Here is a 14,229-nt window from a genome sequence, read left to right as displayed (position 1 = left end):
CAGCTGCCAAAGGAGGAAGAGGAGAGTGACCCACTGGTGAGCTGCCCAGATATTTTATGCAATCTTATCTAAGCAAAATTTATGTATTAAGTTAGTTGTAGTGATCATATAGCAAACATGGCCGCTATCCTAATGTTTTGTTCATACCTCCAAGATTTCTCCTGTGCATCCCCCATTCTCTGGAACTCGCTACCCCAACATATCAGACTCTTACCTACAGTGGAATCCTTCAAAAGAAACCTAGAAACCCGCCTCTTCAGACAAGCCTACAACCAATGACCCTGCTGCCTCTATTACGCCATGACCAGCTTCACCCTCATCTACTGTGTCCTTCTCCCATACCATGTAGATTGTAAGACCTCACGGGCAGGGCCCTCTCTCCTTCTGTACCAGTTTGTAACTCGTCTTGTTCAAGCTTAGTGAAATTGTGTGTATTATGTATGTATACCCCTTTTTATATGTACAGCGCTATGGAATGAATGGTGTTGTAATAATATTAATAAATAATAATAATAATGATGGGTTTCAATGTAGCAGCCGCAATAAAGTTTCCAGGTCCAGCCAACGTCCTGCCCACCAGCAAGTGGCTACACAAATTTTGGGGGTTAACTGAAGAATCATGTGGCCATCATATCTTAAAAATCATGTGACTATCGGCGCCTGAGGGTGGGCAGGACTGTGGCCACACATGGTAGCCCCATCAATTCCACTGCGTGGAAACCTAGCTTTGTTCTTATATTATCTGTTGAAATCAAAAGTACTTGTAATGATTTAACAAATACCACAGTCTTTTATTTCAAGCAATGAAAATACAACATTGTTAATATGAATATGCATTTGCCATAACAGTAAAAATCTTTATATTTAATATAGATTCTTCTTAATAGTTTTGCTTTCTTTGTATATAAATTTGTCCACCCTTACATTAGCTCTAATTCGGTTAAGGACTCCAATATTGTGACAGACCTAGCTAAACCCACCACAAAACCACAGGTTGGCTGCACATAGACATGTATAGGATAGACACCCTGAGACGCAATATTGCAAAATCATGATGTTTTGAAAAGCTGTCGATCTTGTAACACACATACCATACCAAAACATGTACACCAAAGAGGAAAGGTAAAGAAGGACCCATCTCTATGTTTTTTCTCTTTTAGACAAATGTAATTGTGCTTTTTCCCAGTCTATACAAAGATGCATCTCCATTGAGTCATGCAGTAATAATTTACAAAAAGTTTAACACTGCATGAATAATAATAGGAAAATAAAAAAAAATGACATAAAGTACCCGTTTTAGGTATAATATTCTTGGGGCCATATTTTGAAACCATTGATTACAGTGTTTCTTCCAAATGATTTCTGTTAATCTCAGCCTCGGTGTTCATTTGTAATGGCCTTAATGTTTCCTTTAAGGATATATCATCAACTTGTTTTTCGTCATCCTCGTTGGCCTCTTCTTGGATCCACTGAGGCAAACATTCCTGATCAGAATTACTTCTAACATACCCAGGCAAATTCATATGTCCATCAACTTGTTTGCTGACACTTCGACTGACTTTGCTGGAGATCAATACCATACGAGAGTTGGTTACCATTTGTGACTGGCTGCTAGTGCTGTGGGTCATATTTGTCAGGACAGATCCATACCTGAAGTTACCACAGTGTGTTGTGCTTTTCCAGTCAAAAGCAAGATTCCATCTGGTCCATGTTTTCTTAATTTCTGTTTGAACCTGAAGAACAAAGTATAGGAAAAAATTATCACATAGAAACATAGAATGTGTCGGCAGATAAGAACCATTTGGCCCATCTAGTCTGCCCAATATACTGAATACTATGGATAGCCCCCGTTGCTTACACATGTCTAACTTATACTATAGAATAAAAATGGACACATTAGTTGCACTGAATTATCTTAGGTATAAAGCAGTAATAGAAAAGATTCATAATCAGACCACCTCACTATTTGTTTGACGTGTACAGGAAGAATACAGAGCATGTTGCTGGAGCTGGTTTTATAAAAAAAAAAAAAAAAATAGGCCCTGGCCAATGGTAAATGAAGACTTAAAAAGTTACATAGTATGGTTGAAAAAAGACGTAAGTCCATCAGGTTCAACCCACGGATGGGTGAGGATTTGAATTTTAGAAATTTGCAGTGAGAAGAAGACTTCTACATATTTTCATAAGCATTAATGTTAATAAATCATCTATGCCTTTTTTTAAACTGTCCACTGTTTCTGCTATGACCCCCTCCTGAGGTAGTCTATTCCACAGATTTATAGTTCATACAGTAAAGAAGCCTTGACACCTCTGGAGACTGATATTTTTCTTCTTGGCCCTGTTCTTTGAAGGAATTTTACATGGAACAGCTTTTCACCATATTTTTTGTACGGCCCATTTATATATTTATATAGGTTAGTCATGTCTACTCTTAGACACCACCTCTCAGGACTAAATCAAGTTCATTCTTTTAATCCTTCCTCAGAACTAAAACTCTTATCAGTTTAGTTGATCTTCTTTGTACATACAGTACTTTTCTAGCTCCAGGACACCCTTTACATGAATTAGTAACCAGAACTGAACTTCATATCCAAGATTAGGCTGCACCAAAGCTTTGTAATGTGGTTATATTACATCCCTGTCTTGCAAGTCCATGTGTTGTTTAATACATTACAATATCGTGCTTTCCTTAGAAGAGTGTCAAAATTCTCAATATTAACACCCCTGCCATTTAAATAGACCAGCCATGTCTCAGCTACAATAACTTCATCCATGTGTTACTCCAATAAAATAAACTCCAGCTACCCTATTTTGATTGCTTGCTCTCTAGTAATTGTGAATATTTAATTTTCAACATTCAGTTCCCAGAATGTCAATTCTTCAGATTTTGTGACACCTTGGTTTTTGTTGATTTGTAACATGTGCATCTCTTTATCCAAGGCCTTAATAAATCACCATAATCCATTTCTACACCCACCAATATATTCTGACCCCTCTCTGAGCTTCACTTTCTGCCATACCCACCCTCCTCATACCTAGTTCAAATACTGCCCAGGTCAAATCTTTTCCTCTAGCACAACAAACCCCTTTCCATTCAGGTGCAAAATATCCTTAGAATACAGTTTGTACCCCAATGAAAAGTCAGCCCAGTGCTCTAGGAACCCAAATCCTTCTGCCCTAAACCAGGACTTAAGCCTGGAATCTAGCTCCCTGAGCTTCCACTGCCTTTCCTGTGTCGTGCATGGCGCAGGCAGTATTCCAGAGAATGCTAGCTTGGAGGACCATTCCTGAAACTTGCAAACGTGTTCTTTGAAATTATCATTAAGGATCCTCCAACTACCATGCATTCTGTATTCGGTTCCACTATGTACTGTACCATGAGAGCTGGGTCGTTACCAGCCCTTCCCAGCCCCTATACAGCTGTTCCATCTCATGTCAAACCTTGGCACCAGGGAGACAAGAAAACATTCAGTTAATGCGCGGTCTTGGTGACAAATTATTCTATTTGTCTTCCTGATTATCAAATACCCTATAACTAATAGCTGTCTACACATACCTGCACTACCATCCTCTGACTACTTATCACGGTGGGGAGTGGGGGGAAACTCCACACCGTACATTGTAGGTTGACGGGATATGCCACTAGGCCTGGAGACCAGGAATAAAGGGAGCAGGTCACCTTCTAACACATCCCTAAATCCTAGCCCTGACCTCCTAACTGTATGAGCGAACCCTAATGGTGGGAGGGCCCATACCCGTAACCTCAGGCCCTTCTAACCCTAGAGATCCCTGGTAATAATGTCAGGGCTAGGATACAACCTGTTCATCCACGACATGGATGAATCGGAGTCTCCAGCAGGCCTAGTAACAAGAAAGAAGCAGACAGTAGCATAAACCAGATTGGCAGGTAAGCACCCAGCCAAAAGAACACACACTGGAACAACAGCACTTACCTGCAACAACAACTAGCTGAAACAACAACTGCTGATGACTTGTGATTCCCCCTCCGGGAATCCCTGGAGCCCACATCCGCAGGCAGGTAGTCAATGCGGTTCCCCCTCCGAGGAACCCAGGATCCCCCTCACCGGAGGCACAACACACAGGGAAATGCTTTGCATACATGCTGGACGAACAACACCAAAAGACCAGAAATGAAGCTACAACAAGACGTACATCACACCCTGAACATAAACCCACACCAAACATCAACACAGGTAAGGTAGTGAACATGGAAGATACATAAGGGATGACAATCTATGTCCAACAAGGTGACCCTCAAACTGGACAGACGGTAAGGTCAAGGATGGCAGCATTACTCCAGCTCCACAAGAAGCTGAGGTCCCCCTAACCTCAGGCTCCAAGCCCAAGTACTATAAGAGCCCACACCCAGCTCCACCTTACTCACACTTTAACCCCATACCCACCAGAATGGGAAGGGACAACAACCATAAAAAGGAAGTGTGTAAACATGCTAACAACTACACGTTGCCGTGGGCAACAAGCATGCATGGCAAAAGTTTCACGGTCCACTACCACCAGACCATGACACAGCCGTGACACTACAAGCTGTGCTGACCTCCCGGCTGTTAGGGAGAGCAGTGTCGGCTAGGGCTGCCATTTTTGAGACTGACAACCCTTGGATCAATACTAATGTTGATCGAGCATGCTCGGCTAAACACTAGTTCGGCTCGAGCATCTCGATGCTCAGCAGATGGTGGTACTTAGCTGAGTACCGCATGTGCTCGAGCGCAATGCTCGAGTCTCCTTCCCGCATGTTTCTTGGCTGCTGCGCAGCCAATAAACATGCAGAGAGGTACTGGCACGCACTGTAATGCTGCAGCCATGTTGGCTACTGGAATTACAGTGATTGGCTGTCTGGAACGTGTAATTGGGTGCTATAAAGCACCCGATGACACGTGTAAGGCTCAGTCTTAGTCAGGGAGAGCAGATCATAGGAAGGCAAAGACAGTGCAGGGAGTTTTATTGGAAGATTTTTATTACAAAAACTTTTCAGAGACCCAAAAGTCCTTTAAAGGACTAATGTGTGTGACAGCAGCAATATATGTTTGTAGCGCAACCTGAGCTAAATTGCTCAGTCTTAGGGAGAGCTGTGCATAGGACGGGACAGTGTGTAGGGAGTGTTATTGGAAGATTTTTATTAGAAAACCTTTTCAGAGACTTTTCAGAGAACTTTTAAATGGCTTGTTAAAATCCTTATTTAACGACTATCCCTATATAGGGCTCTTACCTTTGTCTGTGGCTTCTTTTCCTTAAAAATCGATCTTTTAAAATATGCAAAATATGACGTCACCGAAAGAGAAGATGTCATTGGCGCAGGCGCACTGAGGGAGTGCTGAGGAGGCGAGCGTCCTCCTCTCAGTGCGCCTGCGCCAAATGAAGACAGGCGTGGGATTTGAAATGCTGACAGGGCCAGCCGGAGGAGGAGATCGCTCCCTGGCCCTGTCAATCAACTGGAGGAGGGGGTGGTTTTTTTGCGGTGGCTACCAGCAAGTAGACTTGCTGGTAGTGAAGTGATTTGCATATTTTAAAAGATCGATTTTTAAGGAAAAGAAGCCACAGACAAAGGTAAGAGCCCTATATAGGAAATAGTCGTTAAATAAGGATTTTAACAAGCCCAAAAAAAAAATGTGTTTTGGGGGTGACAGAAGCCCTTTAAGGACTATTGTGTGTGACAGCAGCAATATATATTTTTAGCGCATCCTGCACTAAATAGCGTCTAATAGGCCGCTGCGGACAGTTAAATTATCCGCACCACATCTTCTGTTTAAAGTGTGCGCATCCCTAAAATATCAGTGACATCCAGTGTAATTTTTCCGTAGACGGTGTCCGCTGCGGACAGTTAAATTATCCGCGCCACATCTCCTGTTTAAAGTATGCACATCCCTAAAATATCAATGACATCCAGTGTACTTTTTCCGTAGACAGTGTCTGCTGCGGACAGTTAAATTATCCACGCCACATCTCCTGTTTAAAGTGTGTGCATCCCTAAAATATCAGTGACATCCAGTGTACTTTTTTAATAGATGGTGTCCGCTGCGGACGGTTAAAATATCCACGCCACATCTCCAGTGTAAAGTGTGCGCATCCCTAAAATATCAGTGACATCCAGTGTACTTTTTTAATAGACGGTGTCCGCCGCGGACAGTTAAATTATCCGCGCCACATCTCCAGTGTAAAGTGTGCACATCCAAAAAATATCTGTGACATCTAGTGTACTTTGTTAATAGATGGTGTCCGCTGCGGACAGTGAGATTAGCTGTGCCACATCTCCAGTGTAAAGTGTGCGCATACAAAAAATATCTGTGACATCCAGTGTACTTTTTTTTACGTACACGCTTTGGACAGTGACATTACCGGTGGTATCTCTCCTGTATAACGTTTCCTCTTCCCAAATACCTGTGACATTCCTTGTAATTTTTTATTAGCCGCTGGTGACAGCAATGACATCATCTGCGGGATATCTCCTGTGTGATGTTTCCATAACCCAAATACCTTTTGAATTTCTTTTGCGCATACACTTTCAAATCCTACGCTACTGTATGTGTGACGTACTTTCAAGCATATATCACATTTAAACTGAAGAAGGCGAGCAGTAAGAGGCGGGGAAGGGGGGCGTGGTCTGGCTGCCGAGGCGCGCAGATGTAGTGTGCTTCAGCTCCGGAGATAGCACTACAAACCAGCGACTATTATAGCGACTAAACCCACGGTGAACCACCCAAAAGTGGAGGAACCAGTCCCGGAACATTACCGGAGCATGACGGGTCGCAAAAAGAGAACAATGAAGCACCCGCAACTGACGAAATTCTACTTTACAAGAGAAGCGGGAAGGTCTCAAGATGGCGCCGGGGACAGGAATGCCATGACACGTGAGCATACGGAAGGCCTGCAATCAACTATTTACCTAGACTCTAAGAAGGGACCGGAAGTATGGGCTTCCCCGAGACGGGCACCAGACGAGGACAGCTTAGAAGCCAGCCAAAAGGAAGTGAGTGATGCGGCAGCTTCGCTCCTAGATGAGGGGAGAGAGATGGCAGCGGGTTCGGCGGAACCTCCACATACCCCGACAGACACCCGAGAGTCAGAGTCAGATGTCATCACTGCAGGTACTCTGGAAGCTCAAGGGGGCCCACAGGACACGGGTGAGGCAGAAATTCTGGCGTTACCAGTAAACAATTTGGCCCTGACCGATACTATTATGAGGGACATGCTTTTAATCCAGAGGCGCTCTTTTTTACATGACATGCGCTCCTTAGTGGCTCCATTGCGGAGAGAGGTGGAGGACATTGGAGACAGAACAGACCACCTAGAGCGCAAATTTGGAGAGTTTGCGGGATCTCATAATGATCTCATTGACGCCCACTATGCCTTGGAAGCAGAGGTGGAGGCAATCAAAAATAAGATGGCGGATTTAGAAGACCGCAGCAGGCGCAACAACATAAAGCTGCGAGGCATCCCAGAGGCTGTGGCAGCCAAGGATATCCCTGAATGTGAAATCGCTGATTAAAAGCGCATTGCCTCACTGCAGCGACAGAGACTTAGAAATTGATCGGGCTCACAGAGTCCCTCGCCCCAGGCATTTGGAGGAAAATATCCCCAGAGATGTTCTCGCCAGGGTTCATTTCTACTCAACTAAGGAGCAACTGATGTCCTTTGCCAGACAAAATGGCGGACTGCCCGCTCCATACCACAAAGTGTCGCTATATGCGGATTTATCAGCAGCTACACTTAGGCTCCAGAGGGCCCTACTCCCCATTACATCAGCCTTGCAAACAGCAAAGATACAGTACAGGTGGGGGTTCCCGGTACGCCTTATGATACACCACCTGGGGGATCTGCAAATAATCAAATCCGTAGAAGAAGGGAGAAAAGTGCTGCAAAGTTGGGACATTCCAATTGAATTACCGAAGGAGCACCGCCGAGCCCCTCCTGACAAGATTCCAAAGGATTGGGACGTTGCCCGCTGAATGGAGGAAGATGGTTCACCGGGGGACAACCAAGGCTGTTATTGCCTAAGACAGTGGTCGGCAAGCCGCGGCTCGCGAGCCACATGCTGCTCTTTTGATCCTTCACTGCGGCTCTTTGGTTCGGGCTGGCGGGTGGGCGGCCGCGCAGCCATATTGCGCCGCTCAAGCTGCTTGTAAATTGTCCGTCATGCGCCTGCTGCCCCGTCTGTCTGCTCCTTCCACTTTATGAATGAAGCAGGCAGGCGGGGCAGGAGGCGCATGACGGACGGAGAGATGTCACGCTGCGCACAGCAGCAGAAGGGCGGGCAGCGCGGCTCTAGTTCGGCTGCCCACTGTGAGGAGGGGTGGAGTGGTGAAGAGGCCGCCGCTCAGGAGGAACGAAAATGTCCTGGTAGCAGAAAGGTAGGAGCTGCCCCCGGTGTGTGCACTGCACCGGCCCCGCCGCAAGTGTCCCTGCCCCCTTCCTTCCCCCCACTAATACATTACTTACTGGAAGGCACTTATGGGGGATATCTGTGGATGGCTCACTTATGGGGGATATCTGTGGAGGGCACTTATGGGGGATATCTGTGGATGACACATACAGGGAGTGCAGAATTATTAGGCAAGTTGTATTTTTGAGGATTAATTTTATTATTGAACAACAACCATGTTCTTAATGAACCCAAAAAACTCATTAATATCAAAGCTGAATATTTTTGGAAGTAGTTTTTAGTTTGTTTTTAGTTTTAGCTATTTTAGGGGGATATCTGTGTGTGCAGGTGACTATTACTGTGCATAATTATTAGGCAACTTAACAAAAAACAAATATATACCCATTTCAATTATTTATTTTTACCAGTGAAACCAATATAACATCGCAACATTCACAAATATACATTTCTGACATTCAAAAACAAAACAAAAACAAATCAGTGACCAATATAGCCACCTTTCTTTGCAAGGACACTCAAAAGCCTGCCATCCATGGATTCTGTCAGTGTTTTGATCTGTTCACCATAAACATTGCGTGCAGCTGCAACCACAGCCTCCCAGACACTGTTCAGAGAGGTGTACTGTTTTCCCTCCTTGTAAATCTCACATTTGATGATGGACCACAGGTTCTCAATGGGGTTCAGATCAGGTGAACAAGGAGGCCATGTCATTAGATTTTCTTCTTTTAAACCCTTTCTTGCCAGCCACGCTGTGGAGTACTTGGACGCGTGTGATTGAGCATTGTCCTGCATGAAAATCATGTTTTTCTTGAAGGATGCAGACTTCTTCCTGTACCACTGCTTGAAGAAGGTGTCTTCCAGAAACTGGCAGTAGGACTGCGAGTTGAGCTTGACTCCATCCTCAACCCGAAAAGGCCCCACAAGCTCATCTTTGATGATACCAGCCCAAACCAGTACTCCACCTCCACCTTGCTGGCGTCTGAGTCGGACTGGAGCTCTCTGCCCTTTACCAATCCAGCCACGGGCCCATCCATCTGGCCCATCAAGACTCACTCTCATTTCATCAGTCCATAAAACCTTAGAAAAATCAGTCTTGAGATATTTCTTGGCCCAGACTTGACGTTTCAGCTTGTGTGTCTTGTTCAGTGGTGGTCGTCTTTCAGCCTTTCTTACCTTGGCCATGTCTCTGAGTATTGCACACCTTGTGCTTTTGGGCACTCCAGTGATGTTGCAGCTCTGAAATATGGCCAAATTGGTGGCAAGTGGCATCTTGGCAGCTGCACGCTTGACTTTTCTCAGTTCATGGGCAGTTATTTTGCGCCTTGGTTTTTCCACACGATTCTTGCGACCCTGTTGACTATTTTGAATGAAACGCTTGATTGTTCGATGATCACGCTTCAGAAGCTTTGCAATTTTAAGAGTGCTGCATCCCTCTGCAAGATATCTCACTATTTTTGACTTTTCTGAGCCTGTCAAGTCCTTCTTTTGACCCATTTTGCCAAAGGAAAGGAAGTTGCTAATAATTATGCACACCTAATATAGGGTGTTGATGTCATTAGACCACACCCCTTCTCATTACAGAGATGCACATCACCTAATATGCTTAATTGGTAGTAGGCTTTCGAGCTTATACAGCTTGGAGTAAGACAACATGCATAAAGAGGATGATGTGGTCAAAATGCTCATTTGCCTAATAATTCTGCACGTAGTGTATATAGCATCTTATGCTATATATGTGTCATCCACAGATATCCCCCATAAGTGCGTCATCCACAGATATCCCCCATAAGTGCGTCATCCACAGATATCCCCCATTAGTGCGTCATCCACAGATATCCCCCATAAGTGCGTCATCCACAGATATCCCCCATAAGTGCGTCATCCACAGATATCCCCCATAAGTGCGTCATCCACAGATATCCCCCATAAGTGCGTCATCCACAGATATCCCCCATAAGTGCGTCATCCACAGATATCCCCCATAAGTGCGTCATCCACAGATATCCCCCATAAGTGCGTCATCCACAGATATCCCCCATAAGTGCGTCATCCACAGATATCCCCCATAAGTGCGTCATCCACATTACATCCACATCTGCAGATAAGTTTAAGAAAAGTAAAAAATGATAAAGATAAAATGAAATAATAATCAAGATCCAAATAAAAGAAAGTACATATAAAAGTATTCAAAAACACACTCTGGGCTCATGCCCACGAATGTAAGGGCGCCGTGCCTGTGCTGCGGACCGCAAATAGCGGTCCGCAATGCACGGACACAGACCATGGGGCAGCTGCATGAGGATCGCGGACCCATTCACTTGAATGGGGTTCGCGATCCGCATCCGACTGCCCGCACCGCAAAAAAGTAGCGCATGCTGAAGTGAATGGGTCCATGATGCGGGCTGCACACGGTCCAGGATCCGGGATATGAATGCTACAGTGTGCTTCCGTGGTGCTTGTGGCTGTGCCTCCGCACCGCAAAAAAGTAGTGCATGCGCCCGGATCCTGGACCCATTGAAGTGAATGGGTCCTTGATGCGGGCTGCACACGGCCGTGTGCAGCACGCATCATGGACCCATTCACTTCAGCATGCGCTACTTTTTTGCGGGCACACGGTCGTGTGCATGAGCCTAATAGTCCTCACTGGTACTGTTGATGCAATATTTTAGGTTTTAAAAATGTGGCTCTCGAAAGAAATTCCAATCGTGGTTTTGGCGATATTTGGCTCAGTTGACAAAAAAGGTTGCCCACCACTGGCCTAAGAGACAGGTTTGAGTGTCTATCGATACGATTAACAAACCTAGGCTTCAGACGGGACTTTAATTCCCAAAGTTCTTTGGTGTTAGAGAGCCTGTTGGTTCTTGTGAATACACCTTCAAGTATTAATGCTTTTAATTCTATGTTATTATGTTTTTCCACTGGTATCTGATGCACAAGTCATAACTGGTGCCACAATTATGCCTACACAATTTTCCACCACCTTCATGATTTGGTTGCGGACGTGCTGGCTGGTAGACGTCCTGCACCTTCTTTACTGGTTATTGTGCGACCTCTTTGCTTTTCGTTTTAAGTTGCTTTATTATGGTAATTGTATTTGCTAGTCTTAATGTGAATGGATTGAACAGTCCTATGTGCAGATCACACTTATGGAGAGAGGCCAAAATTCTTAAATGTGATTTCCTAGGAGCACAGGAAACCCACATAGTAACCAAAGATGCCCACAGGGTACAGCATGCACAATTTCCCCATATATTCTAAGCCCATTCTGACTCTAAAACCAGAGGGGTTTTGATAGCCATAAAGAACACGCTGGCGTTCACACTGATTGAAAGCATTAGTGACCCCACAGGAAGATATTTGATAGTGGTTTGCACCTTAAATAATGTAACCGTCACTCTGGTATCGATATATGCACCCAACGTGGGACAAAAAGGTTTCTTTCATAGAGTAATGAAAATGATCAATAAGAAAAAGAGGGGTCAACTGATAATGTTTGGCGATTTTAACATCACTGCAGATCCTGAAATAGACACCTCCTCATATTGCAGGAGAAATATCCCAGCTCTAGCGGAGGATGTGTGGAAGGCTGAGGTATATGATGTATGGAGAATCCAACATCCGTCAGTTAAAGATTTTACTTTCCACTCAGGGGTTCACAATGTTTACTCTCGCATTGATATGTTCTTTACCGACAGGACAGTATTGTCTAAGGTGGTGGATACAGAGATCAAGCAGATTAAGTGGTCCGACCATGCTGCTATTACCTTGACACTGGCAGAGGACATCAACTGCTCACCAAAGTATCTTTGGAGGAGTAATCCGATACTGCTATCCTGTCCACAGCATGGTCAGCGCATTGAATCTGATCTGAAAGAATTCTTTCACCTTAACAAAACAGACTCTACTAACCCCGTAGTCCTATGGAATGCCCATAAAGCATTCATCAGAGGGTCATTTATACAACAAGGTGCGGTGCGTAAGAGGAAACTGGAGGAGGCCATATCGCAATTGCTAGCTAAGCTAAAGCAAATGGAGGATAACAATAAATTAAGTCCCTCACCCTCAACGGCAGAGGCTTTAAAACAAATAAGACAGGATCTGAGGAATCACATGTTAGAGTCATATGAGAAAGGGCTTCGTAAAAATAAAGCTCACTATTACTCCCAGGGGAATAAAGCAGTCAAACTCTTGGCAGCTAACCTTAAAGAGGACCTTTCACAGATCCTGACATTGTGAACTAAGTATACAGACATGGAGAGCGGCGCCCAGGGATCTTACTGCACTTACTATTATCCCTGGGCGCCGCTCTGTTCTCCCGCTATGCCCTCCGGTATCTTCGGTCACTAAGTTATGGTAGGTGGAGATTTCGGTCACTAAGTTATGGTAGGCGGAGTCTGCCCTTGTTCTGCTGTAGCGCTGGCCAATCGCAGCGCAGAGCTCACAGCCTGGGAGAAAAAAAACTCCCAGGCTGTGAGCTCTGCGCTGCGATTGGCCAGCGCTACAGCAGAACAAGGGCAAACTCCGCCTACCATAACTTAGTGACCGAAATCTCCGCCTACCATAACTTAGTGACCGAAGATACCGGATGGCATAGCGGGAGAACGGAGTGGCGCCCAGGGATAATAGTAAGTGCAGTGAGATCCCCGGGCGCCGCTCTCCATGTCTGTATACTTAGTTCACAATGTCAGGATCGGTGAAAGGTCCTCTTTAAGGCAAAACGGGTAAAAAGCAGAATTCCATATCTTCTACATCCCAAAACACAAACTAAGCTATACTCGCCATCGGACATTGCAGAGGGTTTCCAGTCCTACTACCATGACTTGTACAACCTTAAAGAAACAATACCAACTCCCCCAAACCTGTCAGAGTTAACGGATGAGTATCTAAGCTCCTTAAATTTGCCAACCCTAACGAGTGTACAACTCCAGACCCTCAATGCCCAAATAACAACAGAGGAAATAGAGAAAGTGATAACCTCCTTGCCTAGGGATAAGGCACCAGGCCCGGATGGGTTTGCTAGCCATTATTACAAATGGTTTTCGCACATGCTGAGCCCCTTTTTGCGGGAATTTTGCCAGACTGCAATGTCCTCTGGAGCCTTTCCTAAAGAAAACTTACAGGCTACGATTATTACACTGCCTAAACCAGGTAAACCATCTGACAGGCCCCAAAATTTTAGGCCTATATCTTTGCTGAATCAAGATGTAAAGATATACGCTAAACTTCTGGCTCTTAGGTTAGCCACGATACTCCCATCCATAATAAATATGGACCAAACTGGTTTTGTTCCATCCCGTCAGTCCTATTTTAATACTAGGAGAATGTTGGGTATTTTTCATAAGACCACACAGAAAAGAAGTCCCCTCCTGGTCCTGGTCCTAGATGCTGAAAAAGCGTTTGACAGGATTAGATGGTCATTCGCCTTTTCGGTGCTTTCAACTATGGGTTTCAGAGGTCCTATCATGCTTGCAATAGAAGCTCTATATAGTAGCCCTATGGCCAGCATTTATGTTAATGGGGCCCTGTCAGAGGCATTTGAACTAACGAACGGCACCAGGCAGGGCTGCCCACTGTCCCCATTGATATTTATAATTGCATGGAGCCACTAGCTCAAGCAATCAGGCTATATCCCCAGATCTCTGGAGTGGGAATTGGGAGTCAGGAACATAAAATTTCACTATACGCAGATGATGTTCTCTTGTCACTGACAAAACCAGAGATATCACTGCAAGCGGTTATGAACCAGATAAAAACTTATGGGGATTTATCATATTATCATCTTAACTCTTCCAAGACACAGGCACTCCCAA

At 44.7% G+C, this 14,229-nt stretch overlaps 1 protein-coding gene across 1 annotated transcript in view; it reads right to left on the bottom strand.

Annotated features, from left to right (window-relative positions):
• Positions 1–1,306: 1,306 nt before the first annotated feature.
• The window catches only part of PTH2R (parathyroid hormone 2 receptor), a 745,316-nt gene continuing 732,393 nt past the window's right edge, over positions 1,307–14,229 (bottom strand). Inside the window, exon 8 of the mRNA XM_040441156.1 lies at positions 1,307–1,733. Within this exon, the coding sequence (XP_040297090.1) occupies positions 1,338–1,733 (396 nt within the window). The 3' untranslated portion in view covers positions 1,307–1,337. The remainder of the gene's footprint in view (positions 1,734–14,229) is intronic.

Source organism: Bufo bufo, chromosome 7, assembly GCF_905171765.1.
Source record: "Bufo bufo chromosome 7, aBufBuf1.1, whole genome shotgun sequence".
Classification (NCBI taxonomy): Eukaryota; Metazoa; Chordata; class Amphibia; order Anura; family Bufonidae; genus Bufo; species Bufo bufo.
The sequence above is the reverse complement of the archived record's forward strand: the minus strand, read 5'-3'. Positions and strand labels throughout refer to the sequence as shown.